Here is a 24,095-nt window from a genome sequence, read left to right as displayed (position 1 = left end):
GGGCCACATGTGGGATATTTCTCAAAACTGCAGAATCTGGGCAATACGCATTAAGTTGCGTTTCTCTGATAAATCCTTTTGGGTTATAAAAAAAATGGTATAAAGAGGATTTTCTGACAAAAAAAAATAATGTAAATTTCACCTCTACTTTGCTCTAAATTTCTGCGAAACACCTAAAGGGTTCATAAACTTTCTAAATGCTGTTGTGAATACTTTGAGGGGTCTAGTTTCTAAAATGGGGTATTTGATAGGGGTTTCTAATATATGGGCCCCTCAAAGCAACTTCAGAACTGAACTGGAACCTAAAGAAATAAATAAATGAGGCAATACTTTGCTTCTTACATTATACTGATAATGAGCTGTGCCCACCCCGAGATGACCCCAGTTTTGACCGTTTGTATAAACGGAGACCCCTATTAGACCGTTCCAGTGCCCGGTTTTCCCAAGCATTCACACCCGAGAAGTGTATTTCTATTGATGAGTCCCTCGTACATTTTAAAGGGAGGGTTCAATTCCGCGAGTACCTGCCGGGTAAGAGGGCAAGGTATGGCGTGAAGATGTATAAGCTGCGAGAGTGCATCCGGGTATACCTACAGGTTTAGGATATATGAAGGAAAGGCCACCCCCAAACCAGACTGCATCCTGGACTACAATAGGTACATGGGAGGGATGGACTTGTAAGATCAAATCCTGAAGCCCTACAGCGCCATGCGGTGTGGTATAAGAAGCTGGCCGGGCACATCATACAGATGGCTTTGTACAATGCGTACGTGCAACGTCAATGTGCAGGCCAGACGGGATCTTTCCTGGAATTTCAAGAGGTGATTATCAAGAACCTAATTATTAGGGACCAAGAAGGGGGGGGGGGCAACCAGTACTTCTGGAAGCGGGGCCACACGCATCGTACCAAGGCGGCAACACTTTCCAGGAGAAGTTCCCCAAACTGGCAAGAAGGGAAAAAGTCAAAAGAGGTGCAAAGTCTGCTATAAGAGGGCGATAAGGGATGACACAATATATCAATGTGACACGTGTCCCGAATAACCAGAGTTCTGTATGAAAGTCAGTTTTAAAATTTATATCATACATCCCTTGGTTTATAATTTACCCCAATTTTACTTACCCTGATGTACTCTGCGCAGCTTATCCCCCCTCGTCTTTCCCCTCTGAGCCCTGCTGTGTGTCTAGGCAGCTGATAACAGCCACATGTAGGGTATTGCCATACCCGGGAGAACCCACATTACAGTTTATGGGGTATAGCTCTCTGGTCAAAATACTATTAAAAATGTTATTAAAACGGGGTCACTTCTTGCGGGTTTCAACTGTACTGGTACCTCAGGTGCTTCTGCATACATGACTTTGCACTAGAAAATCCCCAGTAGGCCAAATGGTGGTCCTTTCCTTCTGAGCCCTCCCATGGGCCCAAACGGCAGTTTATCACCACAAATGGGGTATTGCCGCACTCAGGACAAGTATTTTATTTCTTGTGAAAATAAGAATGTTTGAGCTAAAATGACATATTATTGGAAAAAATATATTTTTTTTTAATTCCCAGCCCAATTCAAATAAGTTCTGTGAAGAAACTATGGGGTCTAAATGGTCACATTACCCATAAATGAATTCCTTGAGGGGTGTAGTTTCCAAAATGGGGTCACTTCTGGTGGGTTACCATTGCTTTGATACCTCTGGGGCTCTGCAAATGCGACATGGCACCCGAAAACCAAACCAGCAAAATCTGTACTCCAAAGAACACACAGCGCTCCTTCCCTTCTGAGGCCTCCCATGGGCCCAAACGGCAGTTTATTGCCACAAATGGGGTATTGCTGCACTCAGGAGAAATTGGGCAACAAAATTGAGTATTTTGTTCCTTGTGAAAATAAGAAATTTTGATAAAAAATTACATCTTATTGGAAAAAATGTCATTTTTTTAATGTCACAGCCCAATTGAAATAGGTGCTGTGAAAAAACTGTGTGCTCAAAATGCTAACAACAACCATAAATGAATTCCTTGAGGGGTGTAGTTTCCAAAATGGGGTCACTTTTGGTGGGTTTCCATTGCTTTGCTACCTCTGAGGCTCTGCAAATGCGACATGGCACCCGAAAACCAATCCAGCAAAATCTGGACTCCAACAAACATATAGCGCTCCTTTCCTTCTGAGCCCTCCCATGGGCCCAAACTGCAGTTTATCACCACAAATGGGGTATTGCCACACTAAGGACAAATATGGCAACAAAATTGGGTATTTTGTTCCCTGTGAAAATAAGAAATTTTGATCACAAATGACATTTTATTGGAAAAAATGAAATTTTTTTCATTTCACAGCCCAATTCAAATACGTGCTGTGAAAAAACTGTGTGGTCAAAATGCTAACAACAACCATAAATGAATTCCTTGAGGGGTGTAGTTTCCAAAATGTGGTCACTATTGGGTAATTCCTACTGTTTTGGCACCTCAACACCTCTTCAAACCTGGCATGCTGCCTAAAATATATTCTAATAAAAAAAGAGGCCTCAAAATGCACTAGGTGCTTCTTTGCTTCTAGGGCTTGTGTTTTAGTCCACGAGCGCAGTAGGGCCACATGTGGGACATTTCTAAAAACGGCAGAATCTGGACAATACATATTTAGTAGTGTTTCTCTGGTAAAACCTTCTGTGTTACAGAAAAAAAAAATGAATAAAATTGAAATTCAGCAAGAAAAATGAAATTTGCAAATTTCACCTCCACTTTGCTTTAATTCCTGTGAAATGCCTGAAGGGTTAAAAAACTTTCTAAATGCTGTTTTGAATACTTTGAGGGTTCTAGTTTTTAAAGTGGGGTGTTTTATCAGGGTTTCTAATACATAGGCCCCACAAAGCCACTTCAGAACTCAAGAGGTACCTTACAAAAAAGGCTTTTGAAATTTTCTTAAAAATATGAGAAATTGCTGTTTATGTTCGAAGCCTTGTAACGTCCAAGAAAAATAAAATAATGTTCAAAAAACGATGCCAATCTAAAGTAGACATATGGGAAATGTGAACTAGTAACTATTTTGGGTGGTATAACCGTCTGTTTTACAAGCAGATGCATTTCAATTCAGAAAAATGCAATTTTTTAAAAATTTTCTCTAAATTTTGCAATATTTCACCAATAAACACTGAATATATCGACCAAATTTTATCACGAACATGAAGCCCAATGTGTCACGAGAAAACAATCTCAGAATCGCTTGGGTAGGTTTAAGTATTCCGACGTTATTACCACATAAAGTGAAATATGTCAGATTTGAAAAATGGGCTCTGAGCCTTAAAGAGGCTCTGTCACCAGATTTTGCAACCCCTATCTGCTAATGCAGCAGATAGGCGCTGCAATGTAGATTACAGTAACGTTTTTATTTTTAAAAAATGACCATTTTTGTATTTATGCAAATGAGGCTTGCAAAAGTACAACTGGGCGTGTTGAAAAGTAAAAGTACAACTGGGCGTGTATTATGTGTGTACATCGGGGCGTGTTTACTACTTTTACTAGCTGGGCGCTCTGATGAGAAGTATCATCCACTTCTCTTCAGAACGCCCAGCTTCTGGCAGTGCAGACACAGCCGTGTTCTCGAGAGATCACGCTGTGACGTCACTTCCCCAGGTCCTGCATCGTGTCAGACGAGCGAGGACACATCGGCACCAGAGGCTACAGATGATTCTGCAGCAGCATCGGCGTTTGCAGGTAAATCGATGTAGCTACTTACCTGCAAACGCTGATGCTGCTGCTGCTGCAGAATCAACTGTAGCCTCTGGTGCCGATGTGGCCGACACGATGCAGGACCTGTGAGTGACGTCACAGATCTGCACTGCCAGAAGCTGGGCGTTCTGAAGAGAAGTGGATGATACTTCTCATCAGAGCGCCCAGCTAGTAAAAGTAGTAAACACGCCCCGATGTACGCACATAATACACGCCCAGTTGTACTTTTACTTTTCAACACGCCCAGTTGTACTTTTGCAAGCCTCATTTGCATAAATACAAAAATGGCCATAACTTGGCCAAAAATGCTCGTTTTTTAAAAATAAAAACGTTACTCTTATCTACATTGCAGCGCCTATCTGCTGCAATAGCAGATAGGGGTTGCAAAATCTGGTGACAGAGCCTCTTTAAGGTCAAAACTAGGCTGCGTCCTTAAGGGGTTAACAACATGTCACGTATATGTACATGACAGCCGTTAAGGGGAAGTATGGAGAGGGCTCACGGGCTGAGCGCACTTCATACCCAGCGGGTGATGGCTGTGTCATAGAACAGACACCTCACTGTAATGGGCGGAATCAAAGATCACTTTAATTCCGACCGTTTAACACCTTAAATGCTGCAGTCAATTGCGACCGTGGCATTTAAATTGTTAGAATCACAGGGGATTGCCCCTCCAACGCACCATCGCCCCCCCCCCCACGACGCGATCAGTGGGTGACAATGGTTGCTATGGCAGCATGGGGGCCTAATGAAGGCCCCCAGGTTTGCTATCTTTGTACTTCTTTGAAGCCCTGCCTCTGGCAGAGCTTCAAGGGAGACTGTAAGTATCACAATACATTAGTATTGTAGTATATCAAGTAAGCGAACCAACAATCGCTCGTTTAAGTCGCCTAGGGGGACTAATAAAAAAAAAGTAGTAAGAAACAGTCATAATTTTTTTGGAACATTATAAAAAACTTTAAAATATTAAAAGTTTAAAAAAATCTCCCTTTTCTCATTTTTTACATAAAGCAATGTTAAAAAAATAAGTAAAAATAAGTCAACATAACTGGTATCGACGCGTCCGTGAAAGTCTGAACTATCACAATATAGCGTTGTTTAACCCGCTCAGCAAACGCCGTAAAAGAAAAAAAACCGATATATAAAAGTATGCAAATGTTTTGGTCACCTTGGCTCTGCAAAAAAATTGAATAAAAGCTGTAAAACATAAAACAAAACAAATTTGGTATCGCCGTAATCGTATCAACCTGCAGAATAAGGTGAATGTCTTTTTTTTACCAACTGATGGACGCCGTAAAAACAAAACCCCCCCCAAAAATGGCGTAATCAGTGGTTTTTTTTGCCCATTTCACCCCACATATACATTTTTCAGCATCCCAGTACATTATACGGTACAATAAATGGTGCCATGAAACTTGTCCCACAAAAAACAAGCACTCATATGGCTATGTCGACAAATAAATAAAAATAAAAAAGTTATGACTTTTGGAAGGCGGGGAGGAAAAAACAAAAAATGAAAAAAACCTCAAACTTGCCTGTTCTTTAAAGGGTTAAGTTCAGTAACTATTGGAGTTAACAAAATTGCAGGTTGCAATCTTCATTCATTTCATTTTCTGATATTCAGTTTACATCCTTCTCCTAGTTTTATTCAGAATTTTCTCACGTATGCATGTCCCTCCCAGTAACACATGCTGGAAGTGAGGTCTGTAGTCTCCTTTAGCGCTCATGTACTAGCACAGCTTTATTCCTGTACTACTATCTCTACACGGATAGCCGGTGTCCCTCTACTTTCCACCCTAGCTACACTTTGATACGGTTCAGCCTATGTGATCTGCCCTTCCTGAACACTTGAATGCTTTCCTCCCTCTTCACACTCTGATCTGACATGTATTACATCCTCCCCCTCCCTGCTGCTATCTCTAACACACAGAAAAGAGGGGGAGAGCAGAGAGAGCCCACACAGCCACGAGCAGAGTGATGTCGTATTTATGTCGGAATTTGCAGGACACCAGCTAGCTACACAGACTTTACAGCAATATAATGGTAGGACGTTTCTAAGTTGTTTAATTTTTCATTTAGGAAGAAAATTAACAATAATAATAAAAAAAAAAATTGCAGTGTAAAAATTGTCCATAACCTTTAAAATCACTGCATACGGCAAAGTTACCAAAATGTCTAATCTACCCTGCTTGCAGTCAGTGAATATTGTTTACAAAAGGACAAAAACCTGTACAGACCTAATACTTCTCACAGATGTGAGTTTGATACAATTGTATCCAGCCTACCCAATCCTCTGAACTAGACAGGCTGGATTCACAGGCTGAGGCCTCATGCACACGAACGTATTTTTGTCCTCGCGTAAATACTGGCGTGGTCACACGTATTCGACCCGTATTGCACCAGTATTTACGGACCCGTGCCCGTAAATACGGGTCCGGTGTCACCAGTATTCCACCCGTATTTACGGGCACGTTTTCGCTGCAAAATTGCACTGCACTAATCAGCAGCCCCTTCTCTCTATCAGTGCAGGATAGAGAAGGGGCAGCCCTTTCCGTAATAAAAGTAAAAGAAATTCATACTTACCCGGCCGTTGTCTTGGTGATGCGTCCCTCCCTTGACATCCAGTCCGACCTCCGTGGATGACGCGGCAGTCCATGTGATTGGCTGCAGCGGTCACATGGGCTGTAACGTCATCCCGGGAGGCTGGACTGGAGGAAGAAGCAGGGAGTTCTGGATAAGTATGAACGTCTTTTTTTTTTTCCAGGTTGATTTATATTGTGATCGGTAGTCACTGTTCAGGGTGCTGAAAGAGCTACTGCCGATCGTTTAACTCTTTCAGCACCCTGGACAGTGACTATACACGGACGTCGCCTAGCAACGCTCCCATAATTACGGGTGCACACACGTAGTCACCCGTAATTACGGGAGCCCCATAGACTTCTATGAGCCTGCCCGTGCCGTAATTACGGCCTAAAATAGGACATGTTCGTTCTATATTTTTCAACGGCCCGGGCACCTTCCCGTAAGCATACGGGGAGGTACCCGTGGCCAATAGAAGTCTATGGGCCCGTAATTACGGGCGTTTTTACGTTCGTGTGCATGGGGCCTGATACACTTTACCTTTAATCTGCCTATAAAGCGCCATTATTTTATTTTCCATTACTTATACAGTGCCAACATGTTCTGTAGCATGATCTGTAGTGCAATGATCTCATGCTTGCTGTCAACTCAGTGGAAGGGGCCTAAAACAAGTTAATGAACACTTTCACACATGTAAAACATCATCCAGAAAGTTGCCAAGGGGTTGTTAGGCACAAAAAAAAAATACCAGAAAATACCATAACCCGCAGAATAAAATAACAGTGGCCTATAAGGACCTACCATGAACATGAGCTGCATGGTTGTCCATTCATTTGAATGTGTGCAAATAATAAATGTTTTTATAGAAGCCACTTTGGAGGAAATGTGCAGCGTCCCGCAGCTTCCTCTGCACTTAACAGCCCTTTGTCGGAGATTTCAGCTGCTGGACCGGTGCCAATCAGCTGATCAACAGTGCCAGAATTTAGAAAAGATGATGGTACAACCTTTTTAAATAAACAAATGTTCATAATGATAATTCGTGTGCCCTTAATTATTACTAACTGATAAACGAATGGACTAGAAAATATATTTATTCTTCAGACCATAATGATTATAAAATGTTAGAAATTGCTATATAAATCACTTTATAATATCTGGAGATAAGCAAGATTATATAGAGTACTGTTCATAAGTTCTAAGGTTTTTGAGGTCTCCGAGCAACTAGATAAGGAATAAGCCTGGTTTATACATACATTGCAATAGGTGGAAGAGAGATATGATAAGAATAAGGCCCAAATCACACAGTTTTTTGCCACTGATTTTGACGTGGAAACCATGTCTGAATCAGCTCCAAAAAACTACTGAACCCGCGACCCATTGAAAAAAAAATAAAAAAGCGTTATGCTCTTTTTTTACTGCGGTTCCGCCTCTGACCTCCCATTGAAATCAATGGGAGGCAGAGAAGGCATTTTTCGCTGCTTTGTTGTCTGCGGCGCTTAATGGCCGCGGGCGAAAAACGCCGCGAAAATCGTGGCAAGAAATTGCAGGCAGCTTAAAATCTGCCTGCAAAAAAAAAACTCTGTGTGAACAGAGCCTAAATCTTCTCAAAAGAAAGCTTTCCCCTTTTCCCTTGCCTGTATACTCTAAAACAAACGTGTGTAAACTGGATCGAAGAGTGCAAAAGCATCAGACAAATTTCCATTAGAAGTTATTCATAAGTTAGTGTGAGACGTGTCATGATCTAATACTCTACATACAAACTGTATGGTGAGTGAAGGCACTGCAAGGTAACAGAACTAAAACCACCTGAAAATCTTGCGCGCACAAATCAATGATTCAGTGTACCAGACCTACTGTCAAATAAAACATCACCTTTAATAAAAGAAGACATATGGTACAGGGGCATGTAAGAAAAATGATATCACATTTTGTTAATTCTTCAAAGGTTTACTCAACTTTATCTGATTAAGGATTTAAAATATTAGTATTCCGTCAAGACAGTCATATCAAACTGGTATTCACCACAAAGCCGCTGCCAGTCCAGAACAAAGGAAGCTCCTTTCGCCAAAGGGCCACAGTCAGACTTGTGAGGAGGGTGCAGGGGACTAGATAGAGGAGAGCAGGTTGTCCCCTTTGCATAAGAGCAAGTGCCACAAAAGTCACAAGGAGGCCTATCCCGTAGGCTATGAAGAAAAAAAAAAGAAAACAATGTATATGCTACTTGTAACAAAGATTTAAACAAGAGAAAAAGATAGGAAAAGGTTCTAAAAAGAAAACGATGGCGAATAAAAATACTTAAAGAGGCTCTGTCACCAGATTATAAGTGCCCTATCTCTTACCTACAATTACAGCGCCGATCTCATTATGTAACAACAGTGTTTTTTATTTAGAAAAACGATTTTCACCAAATTATGAGCGATTTTAGATTTATGCTAATAACTTTCTTAATGCCCTACTGGGCGTGTTTTTACTTTTGACCAAGTGGGCGTTGTGGAGAGAAGTGTATGACGCTGACCAATCAGCGTCATACACTTCTCTCCATTCATGTTATCAGCACATAGTGATCCTGCGTTGTTCACTATGTGCAGTTACATATACCCACATTAATGTTACTGAAGTGTCTTGACAGTGAATAAACATTCCTTCCAGCCAGGACGGGAGGTCTATTCACAAACCCGACACTTCGGTAACATTTGTGTGGGACTTACAGCACAGCAAGCGTAATCTTGCGAGATCACGCTGTAAATGACAGCACAGCGTGATCTCGATGTGCTGTGCTGTAAGTCCCACACAAACGTTACGGAAGTGTCGGGAATGTGAATAGACTTCCCGTCCTGGCTGGAGGTGATGTCTATTTACTGTCAAGACACTTGAGTAACGTTAATGTGCGAGTATGTGACTGCACATAGTGAAGAACGCAGGATCACTATGCGCTGACTAAATGAATGGAAAGAAGTGTATGATGCTGATTTGTCACTGATTGGTCAGCGTCATACACTTCTCTCAACGACGCCCACTTGGTCAGAAGTAAAAACACGCCCAGTTGGGCATTAAGAAAGTCATTAGCATAAAGCATTAGCCGTCTATAGCGCCTGTTCAGATCATCAATGAGATCTTGTCACATGTATCTGGATCTCGGATGCATGATATACAAGGGACAATAATTAACAGCTTTGCATGCTACATTATATTTTCCCTACATTTCTTCTATTGAATTTTATTAAAGCAGAAAAGAATACAGCAATAGGTGAACTCTACATTTTAATTCCACAAATCCGTAATCTTCCTAATAAAATAACACACACTAAAAAAAAGTGCAAATTTAAGATGCAAATATTTATCTATAATACATTACTACCACCTAGAGGAAACACAGATGTTTGAAAATTGATTTTTTAGAAATGCAATGCAGTTTCATTTAAAAAAATACATACCGATAGTGCAAGCCAGAAAATAGATCCTTGAAGACTGAATCAAAATATCAAATCTGTGACAATAAGCCACCAAGAGACCTGCAAGAAGACACTCAAAATATATAACATGCACTAAAGTACTTGTTTTTGGCTACAACAAAATGTGTTAATATACCGTATATTGAATTGTTACCTATAAAAAGCAGACAAACTGGAAGTACAGAGAGGACTACATTAAATTCCCTCTTCAATTGTTGTTCTTTCCAGGGTAAGCAAATGGTCATTTAACTCCTTAACGCCGAAGGACGGATATATCCGTACTCAGCAGCTGCTAGTTCGCGCAGGAGGACGGATATATCCGTCCTGTGATCGCGCGGGTACTGAGACTGTACCCACGCGATCAGCGGCAGGAGCACGGCTGTTATACACAGCCCGGCTCCTGCTGCAACTGCCGGAATCGAAGCGCGCGCCGATTCCGGCAGTTTAACCCATTAAATGCCGCTGTCAATAGTGACAGCGGCATTTAATGTGTTTGACAGAGGGAGGGAGCTCCCTCTGTCACCCGATCGGCGCCCCAGCAAACAAATCGCGGGTCGCCGTCGGGTTTCCATGACAGCCGGGGGTCTAACAAAGACCCCCAGGTCTGCCTTCAGCATCTGCCTGTTAGGCGATGCCGGAGGCATGACCTAATAGGCTGCCTGTCAGTTTTACACTGACAGGCAATAATGCTTCGGTATACTAAGTATACCAAAGCATTATATATGCGATCAGGAGGTCGCATGGTGAAATGTCCTGATGGGACTTTAAAAAAAAAAATGACAATCAATTAAATAAAGTTTGTGAAGAAAAAAAAAAAAAAAATTACAGTCAAAGTCAAATAAAACTACTTTTTTGGCCCAAAAAGTGGTTTTATTTAGTAAAACTGTCAAAACAAATCACACATACACATATATGGTATCCCAGCGATCGTAACAACTTGACCAATAAAATGAACGCATTAATTAAACCGCCGGATGAACGGCATCCAAAGAAAACGCAAAAAACAACGGCAAAATTCTCTCTTTTCTCCCATTCCCCCCATAAAAAATAAAATAAAAGTTAATCTATAAGTCCTATGTACCCCAAAATAGTACTAATGAAAACTACACATTGTCCCGCAAAAATCAAGCCCACGTACGACCACATCGACGGAAAAATAAAAACGTTACGTCTCTTGGAATGCGGCGATGCAAAAACAAGTAATTTTTTTCTAAAAGGCTTTTTATTGTGCAAACGTAGGAAAACATATAAAACCTTTACATATTTGGTATCCCCGTAATCGTGCTGACCCATAGAATAAAGTTAACATGTTATTTACGGTGCATAGTAAACGGCGTAAACTTATAACGTGAAAATCAATGCTGGAATAGCTGCTTATTTTCAATTCTCTCCTAAAATAAAGTTAATAAAAGTTAATCAATATATTATAAGCATCTAAAAATGGTGCAAATACAAAATACAACTCGTCCCGCAAAAAACAAGCCCTTATATGGCTATGTCGACGGAATAAAAAAAAAGTTACGACTCTTGGAATGCGACCGTGAAAAAACAAGAAATAATCCTTGGTCATTAACGTGCAAAATGGCCCGGTCATTAAGGGGCACTAAATTGAGAGTGACGTTTATAAAAATAACTGCTGACATTCACACACACACACACATTCACGCTATTATTAACCCCTTCCCACTACAGACATTTTTCAGATTTTCACTTTAGTTTTCTCCTCCCCACCTTCCAAATGCCATAACTTTTTTATTTTTCCATCAATATTGCCGTTTGAGGGCTTGTTTTTTTTTGGGTTGAGTTATTTTCTCGGCACCATTTATTGTACCATATAATATACTGGGAAACGTGGGAAAAATTATTTGTTGGGTGAAATAGGGAAAAAAATGCAATTCCTCAATCTTTTGGGGGGGGTTTTATTTTTACAGCTTTCACCGTGCGGTTAAAACAGCATGTTAACTTTATTCTGCAGGTCAATACGATTACGGCGATACCAAATTTATATCGTTTTTTTTATGTTTTACTACTTTTACAAGGAAAAACAATTGATAGTTAAAAATAAAATTTGAGTGGTCACCATATTCTGAGAGCCATAACATTTTTTTTTTCGTCGATTGAGCGGTATGAGGGCTTATTTTTTTGCTGAGCGAGCTGTAGTTTCTATTGGTACCATTTTGGGGTAAGAGACTTTTTGATCACTTTATAAATTTTTTTGTGGGAGAAGTAACCAAAAAACAGCAATTCTTTTGCAGTTAAATTTTTTATGCCGTTCACCATGCGGGCTAGATAATGATACTTAGTTATAGTTTGGACTTTTTTTTGGCGATACCAGTTATGTTAATTTTATTTTTATTTTTTTACATTGTGCTGGGTGGAAAATGTGAAAAGTTTTTTTTAAACTTCTGAGATAGAGATATATATATACATATTGATATATATAAAAAAGAAAATTATTTTACTGTATTTAACGTTTTTTTTTTACTTGTCCCCCTAAGGAAATGAAACCAGCAATCATTGAATCGCTTGTATGATATACTGCAATACTAATGTATTGCAGTATATCGTTATAATGAAGGCAGAGCTTCATAGAAGTACAAAGATGGCAGACTTGGGGGTCTTCATCAGGCCCCCAGGCTGCCATTCCAACCAACAGCACCCCGCGATCACATCGTTGCAATGTTACAGGGGGCCGCTGTCCTGTTTTTCTAACAATTTAAATGCCACGGTTGCTATTAACTGACATTTAAGGGGTTAAACGAGCAGGATTGTTACCCTGAAGTGTCAGCAGTAACATACAGCGGATGTGCCCGTTCTATGCAGCGGGCACAGCCGTTGAGCCCGCTTCATACTCCCCCACACGATATGCGCCATATATATACACGGCGGATGTCGGGAAGGGGTTAAAGAATAACGTAGAGGCTCCTGTGTATACCTTGTGTTTACCGGTTTTAGTTGATGTGACATTTATGGGTTATCTGCCGTCTTGGCTCCTTCCTCTCTAATGTGGTTCTCCTAATTCAGCCTACTTTTCCCATTATGCCGCTGGCTTTGAGTGGGCGGAGTCTCAGCACACTGCACTTGCTCTGCTCTGAGTCCTCTCTAAGTGCAGCAAGTGATGGATCAGTGAAAGAGAAATTCCGCCCCCAAACTCACACTGCAGAGTCTCAAGTATACCTATGTTATGCAGTCAGCCTGCTGCCCTGGCATCCCCATCAGCTCTGACAAGCAGGAGGAGAGCTGTGTAAATTATTGTATAGACTCACACACTATATCACTGCCCCCTGGACCTTTAGATAGGGCAGAAAAGATCTGCTCAGCAGCACTATATGCATTAGAGGACATACAGAGGAACAAGGAGGACAGAGATTGGTGGGGAAGAGAGGTGTCTCAGAGCTGCCAGGAGGCATTACATAAGTGATAACGTAAACCTGTAGTGCACAGGAAGTCAGCCACACAGGAGAGACTGACATCCTGTCTACACAGGAGAGCATGGTCTATTCTGGTGGTCAGGCTGAGATCACACGCATAAATAATGCCCGTAATAAAAGGGTTTAACCCCTTAGTGCCCACCAATACGCCTTTTTACGTTTGTCACTAAGGGGCCTTAGGCTAGGCTGACGCCTTTTCACGTGAGCCTAGTCCAAGTCCTGCACGGGTCTCCCGTGCAGGCTGGAGCCGGGGCTCAGCTGTCTGATGACGCCGTCAATAGCAACCGCGGCATTTAACTTTGTTTACAGAGGGAGTGCGCTCCCTCTTTCACCCATCAGCGTGTATTCAATAGAAACAGCCTTCTTACAATTAAGTTGTTATGTAGTTTTATGTAATAAAAAATATAGCAAATCATCAGCAACCTAAAATAAAAACAAAGCCTAGGTACCCAAAACAAAACTATAAGGCTATGTTCACACTGAGGTTTTTGACGAGTTTTATTAAGCCCAAAAACTCGTCAAAAACGGCCCGAAAATGCCTCCCATTGATTTCAATGTGAGGCGGAGGTGTCTTTTTCCCGCGAGCGGTAAAACCGCCTCGCGGGAAAAAGAAGCGACATGCCCTATCTTCGGGCGTTTACGCCTCTGACTTCATTGACTTCAATGGGAGGCAGAAAAAGCGTATTTCGTGGCGTTTTATGGCCGTGGGCGAAAAACGCAGCGAAAATCGGCCTTAAACTTCCAAACTGAATTTTGATGCAGAAATTCCACCTGCAAAAAACTTTGTGTGAACATAGCCTAAGGCATATTAGAATTATTAACAACAGAATCTGGAGGACTAATTTTGAACAAAGATTTATCCATACCTGGCACCAATATGTCTCCAAAACCCAGAAGAGAGAAAGGTCTGTCACACAGAGCCAATGGTGAGGAGTTTAATCTTGGCACTTTCAAGACCATTGGAAGCTGGCATAGAAGAAAAATTATATTATAAGTAAAGAAACAGCCCCTGATCATATACTGAGAATTCTAATGAAATTACACTGTGTTCCAAATTATTATGCACATTGGATTTAAGTGTCATAAACATTTAATTATTAGTTTTTCAATTAAATTCATGGATGGTATTGTGTCTTAGGGTATGTGCACACGAGAACTGTCTTTTACGTCTGAAAAGACAGACTGTTTTCAGGAGAAAACAGCTGCGTCGTTTCAGATGTAAAAGCTCCTCCTCGCATTATTCGAGGCGTCTTTGACGCCCGTAATCTTGAGCTGCTCTTCATTGACTTCAATGAAGAACGGCTCAAATTACGTTGCAAAGAAGTGTCCTGCACTTCTTTGACGAGGCAGTCAATTTACGCGTCGTCGTTTGACAGCTGTCAAACGACGACGCGTAAATGACAGGTCGTCTGCACAGTACGTCGTTAAACCCATTCAAATGAATGGGCAGATGTTTGACGACGTATTGTAGCCGTATTTTCAGATGTAAAACGAGGCATAATACACCTCGTTTACGTCTGAAAATAGGTCGTGTGAACCCAGCCTTAGGGCTCTTTGGATCATTGCAATCTCAGACACCTGTGATAATTAGTTTGCCAGGTGTGCCCAATCAAAGGAAAGCTACTTAAGAAGGACGTTCCACATTATTAAGCAGGCCAAAGGTTTCAAGCAATATGGGAAAGAAAAAGGATCTCTCTGCTGCCGAAAAGCGTGAAATAGTGCAATACCTTGGACAAGGTATGAAAACATTGGATATTTCAAGAAAACTTAGGTGTGATCACCGTACTGTGAATAGATTTGTGGCTGATTCAGAGCACAGAGGGGTTCGTTCAGATAAAGGCATAATGAGGAAGGTTTCTGCCAGACAAATTAATAGGATTAGGAGAGCAGCTGCTAAAATGCCATTGCAAAGCAGCAAACAGGTATTTGAAGCCGCTAGTGCCTCTGGAGTCCCGCGATCCTCAAGGTGTAGGATCCTCCAGAGGTTTGCAAGTGTGCATAAAGCTATTATTCGGCCACCCCTAAACAATGCTCACAAGCAGAAATGGTTGCAGTGGGTTCAGAAATACATGAAGACTAATTTTCAAACCGTGTTGTTTACTGATGAGTGCCGTGCAACCCTGGATGGTGCAGATGGATGGAGTAGTGGATGGTTGGTGAATGGCCACCATGTCCCAACAAGGCTGCGACGTCAGCAAGGAGGTGGCGGAGTCATGTTTTGGGCTGGAATCATGGGGAGAGAGCTGGTAGGCCCCTTTAGGGTTATCAATTTTGAACCTCCATGTGCCTCACATTTATAATTAACCCCATCATGTACCTCACATTAACCCAATGTTGCTCATTACAACTGTGAGCGAGGTACTTGATGGGATCACTTACTATAATGATTATAATGGGCCTCATTGTGTGGGGGGAAATGATGTGGTTAATTCACATGGCCGTGTTCGGTGTGTGAGATACAGACTGTATGTCGCCCGCTTTTCCTGGACCCAACATCGTTCAGGAAGCCGGGCTACCGTACTGAAAACTGAAGTGAATGCAGTACCTGCACCATGCTTCACCAGGGGGGAAAGCTAGAAACATTTGAATCTGAATAAACAAGCGCCACCTTTTACCTTTTCCTGAGTGTATGAATCAGATGGACCTGCAGCAACTTCAACCATGATACTCTCGCCACTCTAAACAGAGAAAACCAAAAGTTATCAAATGTTGGATAGCAGATGAACTTATTAGCTGAAGTATGTACTCTTTGTGATCAAATAAAGTTTTGCTTGTTTAAACGTAAGATACATTTCTGCAAAAGTTATATATATTAAAACTCATACCTTTGTAAAAAATGGCGTGATGAACACGAAGAAGATATCATATACAAAGAGAACAAACAAGAGTAGTGTGCAGCTCTGCAAGAAAATACGAGAAGTTATAAAAGCGATTTAAAGAGAGTAATTGCTTTCAGTGAGCCCACAGTTAAACCCCTTCCCATCCCTACGCTGCATAAGGGACTGGTATTTGTGCTTGCCGCCGATTAATTTACGTGCTTCTCTTTGAAGGTACTGCACGCTCCAGTTTGGGGTCTAATTGCTGGAACCCCCACCAATCCCAACAGAGCAGTCATGGTTCTCCTGCTCAGAGAAAAAGTGTCCACACATCAATCACTCTCCTGCAAAAACAGCAGAGTGATGTAGCGGTTTCTATACAGTACGTAGTAGTAATTTCAAAGGAAGGGTGAATGCACATGTGTGGCCACTACTCCAAAGTGAACAGGAACCAGTCACATTTCATGCGAGTGTTTGATGAATAAAGCTGGCCATACACATTAAATGTATGTTGGCCGAAACCGCAGATTTCAACAGGACCAGCAAACCATTTAATAAAGATGCCGAGCGTTCATGTTTACGGGGGAGGCCGGATTATTAGCTGTCGGCTGAACAATCAAATATTTTTTAGCGAAATAGGGCAACAAAAATTTTGTGTGTGTGATTCTATCAATTCCTCAAAGTTTTCAAGCGGATAAAAAAAAAAAAAAAAGTGTAAAATACAAAAGCTTTGTAGAAGCGAAAAAAGTCCCTGCTTGTAGCAACTACAAAGTGTCATCATTGTATTTTACACTTTTTTTTCATTTATCCGCTATCACAGATCTTATCTGGACAGCCCCGTGACCACCAGCTGCAAAGATTGTAGACTTCGGAGACATCGTGTTTCTGGCACAATCATCCTTAGGGGAGCATAAACTTACTCTTCTGTACATTAAACCAACTGTGGGGTGATGCCCTATGTTGTGCAAATGTGTGCATTTTTTTTGTCTTTAGGCGAACCTCTGAAGGTTTTCAAGATCTCTGCTAGTAGTCAACCTTAATTGTTTACTTTCAATGACAGTCTGTCTTGAAAAGGTGGTGGATACACAAGATCAGGACGGATTACATATGTAGTAGTTATCAGAGCTGTATCTTGTAAGGAGCCATGCACCCGTGTGACCATCACATGGCCAGCACAGATTATTATCAATCTGAAGTAAACAACGAAAGTTTCTATTGAATGACTGCAAGCATAGATCTTGAAATATGCAATGAAACTATGTAGAAAGAACATCGGAAAATTGAAAATCTTTTCTTATACAAACAATTAAACCTTTTGCTTAAACTATTCTACCACTTAAAGGCATGTTGAACACTGGTCTATTATCGTTACAAATTGTTTCGTTTCCAAGCAATTATAATGATAATTTGCAAGCGTAAATGCACAAAAAGATCAGAAATAAAGCCAAACCGATAGTTTATCATTGATCTCTTTCAATCACTATTAAAAATGATGGTTCTTAGTGGCACAATTGGTAAATGTTGCTTGTAGCGATATTTACAATATTCATTGATGCCTAGTGCATGGCTACCACGACAGCCACTCGGCAACAATGAAGTTCTTCCCTCATCAGATCCTCAGGAAAGACTATTAAACCACCGATCACTTATAGATAAAGCATACTGCGATATATACCGATCATTCATGGACAAAGCATACTGCGATATATACCGATCATTCATGGACAAAGCATACTGCGATATATACCGATCATTCATGGACAAAGCATACCGCAATATATATATCTATCATTCATGGACAAAGCATACCGCAATATATACCGATCATTCATGGACAAAGCATACCGCAATATATATCTATCATTCATGGACAAAGCATACTGCGATATATACCGATCATTCATGGACAAAGCATACCGCGATATATATCTATCATTCATGGACAAAGCATATCGCGATATATATCGATCACTCATGGACAAAGCATACCGCGATATATATCTATCATTCATGGACAAAGCGTACCGCGATATATATCGATCATTCATGGACAAAGCATACCACGATATATATCTATCATTCAGGGACAAAGCATACCGCAATATATATCTATCACTCATGGACAAAGCGTACTGCGATATATATCTATCACTCATGGACAAAGCATACCGCGATATATATCTATCATTCATGGACAAAGCATACTGCAATATATAGCGATCATTCAGGGACAAAGCATACTGCAATATATATCTATCACTCATGGACAAAGCGTACTGCGATATATACTGATCATTCATGGACAAAGCGTACTCCGATATATATCGATCATTCATGGACAAAGCGTACTGCGATATATATCGATCATTCATGGACAAAGCATACCGCGATATATACCGATCATTCATGGACAAAGCATACTGCAATATATAGCGATCATTCATGGACAAAGCATACTGCAATATATATCTATCATTCATGGACAAAGCATACCGCAATATATAGCGATCATTCATGGACAAAGCATACTGCAATATATACCGATCATTCATGGACAAAGCATACCGCAATATATAGCGATCATTCATGGACAAAGCATACTGCGATATATATCTATCATTCATGGACAAAGCATACCGCAATATATAGCGATCATTCATGGACAAAGCATACTGCGATATATATCTATCATTCATGGACAAAGCATACTGCGATATATATCGATCATTCATGGACAAAGCATACTGCGATATATATCTATCATTCATGGACAAAGCATACTGCAATATATATCTATCATTCATGGACAAAGCATACTGCGATATATATCTATCATTCATGGACAAAGCATACCGCGATATATATCTATCATTCATGGACAAAGCATACTGCGATATATATCTATCATTCATGGACAAAGCATACCGCAATATATACCGATCATTCATGGACAAAGCATACCGCAATATATATCTATCATTCATGGACAAAGCATACCGCAATATATATCTATCATTCATGGACAAAGCATACTGCAATATATATCGATCATTCATGGACAAAGCATACTGCAATATATATCTATCACTCATGGACAAAGCATACCGCAATATATACCGATCATTCATGGACAAAGCATACCGCGATATATAGCTATCATTCATGGACAAAGCATACTGCGATATATATCTATCATTCATGGACAAAGCATACCGCAATATATAGCGATCATTCATGGACAAAGCATACCGCGATATATAGCGATCATTCATGGACAAAGCATACCGCGATATATATCTATCATTCATGGACAAAGCATACTGCGATATATATCTATCATTCATGGACAAAGCATACCGCAATATATACCGATCATTCATGGACAAAGCATACCGCAATATTTATCGATCATTCATGGACAAAGCGTACCGCAATATATATCTATCATTCATGGACAAAGCATACCGCAATATATACCGATCATTCATGGACAAAGCATACCGCAATATATATCTATCATTCATGGACAAAGCATACCGCAATATATACCGATCATTCATGGACAAAGCATACTGCAATATATATCTATCATTCATGGACAAAGCATACTGCAATATATATCTATCATTCATGGACAAAGCATACCGCAATATATATCGATCATTCATGGACAAAGCATACTGCAATATATATCTATCATTCATGGACAAAGCATACTGCGATATATATCTATCATTCATGGACAAAGCGTACCGCAATATATATCTATCATTCATGGACAAAGCATACCGCGATATATATCTATCATTCATGGACAAAGCATACCGCAATATATATCTATCATTCATGGACAAAGCATACTGCAATATATATCTATCATTCATGGACAAAGCATACTGCGATATATACCGATCATTCATGGACAAAGCATACTGCAATATATATCTATCATTCATGGACAAAGCATACTGCGATATATATCTATCATTCATGGACAAAGCATACCGCAATATATATCTATCATTCATGGACAAAGCATACCGCAATATATACCGATCATTCATGGACAAAGCATACCGCAATATATATCTATCATTCATGGACAAAGCATACTGCGATATATATCTATCATTCATGGACAAAGCATACTGCAATATATATCTATCATTCATGGACAAAGCATACTGCGATATATATCGATCATTCATGGACAAAGCATACTGCAATATATATCGATCATTCATGGACAAAGCATACTGCGATATATACCGATCATTCATGGACAAAGCATATCGCAATATATATCTATCATTCATGGACAAAGCATACTGCGATATATATCTATCATTCATGGACAAAGCATACTGCAATATATATCTATCATTCATGGACAAAGCATACTGCGATATATATCTATCATTCATGGACAAAGCATACTGCAATATATAGCGATCATTCATGGACAAAGCATACTTCAATGCAGAGTAACAACTTTAAATCTAACCCTGATACCGACCTTAAATGTGGGCAGGCGAATTGCCTTCAACATGTAGAGACAGAAAGCGATGCCAAGAATATCCTGGAGTATCCAGGCCCATCTGAAAGAAATAAAACTGTGTACTAGAACAGCATCATGGAGGTTTTCCTAGACACTGCTTTTACAGTGTTATCAGAAATACTTACTGGTCTTCATTCCTATACACTCCCCATATCACACTGACCGCAATACAGAAGCTGGCCAGCAGGAGCTTCCAAACAGGCGGGCGATTATGGAAGTAGGGCAGATTATTTTCTGGCACTCTAATAGGTAGAGGAAAGAAAGTCTTTAGGTACAACTTATTACTATCTTGATTAGGTGGAATAAAAAACGCATTTATTTATGCTTTTCGCTATAGAGGGCCAAACTGATTTTTAATTCAACAAAAATGTTTAATGTATAGAGAGACAGATATGGAAAAAAAAGCGAGTTTTGTTCAGTCATAGTATAGCATAATAGTTTCAGTCAAATACAATAAGAGAATGGACAATCAGGGATATACAGTTTGTGTTGTGTGAACCGAAGTAACAAAAAGGAACAGTCCCAACAGTAGGCATCTCATCCCGCGTGACTAGGGAGCAGATGCCTATTACAAACTCTATACTAATAAAGAAAACAGCAAACATTTTTTAATAAATTACAACAAAAACCTGTGTAGTGTATTGTTACGGTGTCATGTCTTTAATCAAATATGGGAGGCCCACATAGATGGAACTTGGCACTAAGAATGATAGAAGGGCAAGGCTAAGAAAACCTAGGTTATTTTGGTGCGTATCGGTATTAATCATGTTAGGAATTCGCTCAGATAAGGTGGGGAAATAATACATTCAGGGGAACACACGTCTTTAGGAGTCATTAACGGAACGGTAGTTAAAGATTTTTCCACCTCTTTATTTCTATGCTTATAGATCCATTTTTATAGAAGGTAGAGTTAAGTTGATAGAATGTAGGGGTAGGAGGCCATCCAAAATGGACGGCCTTTATACACAGGCAGATGATTGGCCAAACTAATGTTAGTAAGAACGTTAGTTCCCAATCACTGTCTAGTGGAAACATGGCAGCAACCAGTCGACAAACTAACAAACGCTTGTTTGTCGACTGATCGCATCTTTTATGCGGCCAAAAAAAAATGATCGCTTGTTAGTTGCACATCTCCCTGTGTAAACAGGGGATGTGCTGCCGACAAGATGCAAACCGTAAATGGAGCAAACGAGCGCAGATCAACATGCGATTACCATTGATCGACGCTGGTTAACAGGCAGAAAATCTGAGCATTAGGGGGGATTCACACGAACGTGTATTGGGTCCGTGCGGGCCGCGTGAAAACCAATACAAGTCTATGGGGCAGTACAGACAGTCCGTGCTTTTTGCGCAGCGACATGCTCAATATCTCCGCGTATTTCGCGCATCACGCACCCATTGAAGTCAATGGGTGCGTGAAAACCACGCAGGTCGCACGGAAGCACTTCCGTGCGAACCGACTGAAACAGCGCACCAGCTGTCAAAAGGATGAATGTAAACAGAAACGGCCGGGAGCGAAGTTCTTTTAACAGGTTTCTCGATTTTGTGTTCGGCATTCACTGTCGAGGGTGATGAAAGAGTTACTGCCGATCAGTTAGCTCTTTCAGCACCTTGGACAGTGACGGGCGTCGACTAGCCTCATCTCTATGATGGCGGCTGCGCGAAAATCACGCAGCCGCGCATCATACACGGATGACACACGCAGCTGTCAAGTGTTTTTTGCGCGCGCAAAACGCTGCGTTGTTTGCGCGCGCAAAACGCTGCGTTGTTTGCGCGCGCAAAAACGCAACGTTCGTCTGAATCTGCCCTTAAAAAGGACCTTTAGCCACTGTTTTTCTAGCATGGTATAGTCTCCCAGTTAAAAATAAGAGGAGTTGTGGCAGAAACTTCCCCGGATCAATAAAACCTTCCCGCCATCTTACATAATAGTTTTTACACATAGAACCAATTATAACACTCATTGTGCACTTACCTGCATTTCCCACATGGAATCCTGCGGACAAATGGAGAGAGGCAGCTGAATAGTCCAATTGATGCAGCCAAGCAGAATATACCAATGATTATGTAAACTGTGGATAGAGGAAAGGAAAAAACACAATTAAAAAGGGGTTCTACGCTGTGGATAATCCCTGCAAACCATGACAAATAGCTGATCACAAAGTGTCTCCCTAGTGGGACCCACCGTAATATGTGGCTAAAGTGGTCAGTAAGTGTTCAATTTCCCTGCAGCACCACTACAGGGGAAATTAAGCATTACTCATGTCATATCAATGGATTGTCTGGTTAATGCAGTACAGGACAGGTCCTCCAAGAGATAAGATTCTGACCAGGGCCGCCATTCTGGACAACCCCTTTAATATTCTTATATTAGGCTTTAAACGTCCACCTTCAAAACTATTTTTCTGGATAAAAAAATAAATCCAACCATTTTTTTTGTCTACATTGATTATGCAGACCTTTGTTTTACGTAGCTAACAGTCTGTGACTGCCGTCCTTCCCCTGTGACCCCAGAGGTTTAATACATAAACTGAGAAAATATACGGGTGTGGTAGTATAATATGGTTTGTGTACGTCCAAAATGCTCCCTCTAAGCACTAGCATCTTCTGAGCGATCAGTGTCGCTTGATTTTCAACTGGGATAGAAGAGAGTAATGTTTGGTCATTTTATTATGCCCTTCCCGATATACTCAGTATCACTTTATTTGTATTGCTTTCTAGATTGGCTGTAACAAATTACCTATACCCAACGATACTCCTGTCAAAACTAATAGCCAACATAAAATTCATCATTAAAACCCTTCTAAAGCACAGCACGGAGAGGATGCCAAGATGGACAGAAGCCACATAGGAATGCTACGCTCACAAACCCAATAAAAACATTTAGCACAAAAACGGCATCAAAGCCGACAACTCAAAGCGTAACAGCCGTTTCATTCTATTATTTCCATTATCAGTTGAGGGAGCCTAGATATCTTAAAGAAGAATGCTTCTTTCTCCACTTATCAAATGCTTTTGGAGATACTAACAAACTAATAATTAAAGTATGAAGCCTGCAGATGGAATATTTTGTACACACGCATGACGGCTTATTGTGTATATTCACCTCGCCTGAAATGAGTGACACTAAACCCAAACTTTCAGACCAGGGAAGATAATTGCATTACCACTTAAAAGGCTGATGCAATATATCAAATATTATAAATATGCCTGATCAAACACTATGATTCTCCGCAGGATATGCCAGAAAAACACACTTTTACTTTTGTTGATACCCTAAGCCTAAAGCTGGCCATAAACATAATATAATGATTAGCTACAATGCCAATCAATAGTCTGTTGGATTATTTATACAAACGATCCCGCCAGCAACAGAAGAGACTAAACTGGCCGATCAAGGAGTCCGTTTTAAAACTAACCGACTCCCTGGGGCTTGTGCAAAGTAGCAAACGATCGGATGATAATGCCATACACACGTCGGCCGAAAGATTGGCTGATAGAAGTTGGCTATCGTGAACGTGTGTTCATTTTTCAAACGATAGTCAGCCGAAA

At 40.6% G+C, this 24,095-nt stretch overlaps 1 protein-coding gene across 4 annotated transcripts in view; it reads right to left on the bottom strand.

The window, feature by feature from the left end:
* SPPL2B (signal peptide peptidase like 2B) overlaps positions 1-24,095 on the bottom strand; it is a 98,457-nt gene that overhangs the window by 4,655 nt on the left and 69,707 nt on the right. For 2 of the 4 annotated variants that reach the window (XM_075862926.1, XM_075862935.1), the window contains exons 7-14: positions 22,519-22,615; positions 20,672-20,788; positions 20,505-20,586; positions 15,998-16,072; positions 15,788-15,850; positions 14,039-14,138; positions 9,724-9,801; positions 8,246-8,472 (exon numbers count right to left, since the gene is read on the bottom strand). In XM_075862926.1, the coding sequence (XP_075719041.1) occupies positions 8,291-8,472; positions 9,724-9,801; positions 14,039-14,138; positions 15,788-15,850; positions 15,998-16,072; positions 20,505-20,586; positions 20,672-20,788; positions 22,519-22,615 (794 nt within the window). In that variant the 3' untranslated portion in view covers positions 8,246-8,290. The remainder of the gene's footprint in view (positions 1-8,245; positions 8,473-9,723; positions 9,802-14,038; positions 14,139-15,787; positions 15,851-15,997; positions 16,073-20,504; positions 20,587-20,671; positions 20,789-22,518; positions 22,616-24,095) is intronic. The other 2 variants (XM_075862916.1, XM_075862908.1) reach the window with 1 other exon arrangement.

Source organism: Rhinoderma darwinii, chromosome 1, assembly GCF_050947455.1.
Source record: "Rhinoderma darwinii isolate aRhiDar2 chromosome 1, aRhiDar2.hap1, whole genome shotgun sequence".
Lineage (NCBI taxonomy): Eukaryota > Metazoa > Chordata > Amphibia > Anura > Rhinodermatidae > Rhinoderma > Rhinoderma darwinii.
Note: the sequence above shows the minus strand (reverse complement) of the source record. Positions and strands in the feature narration are given on the sequence as shown.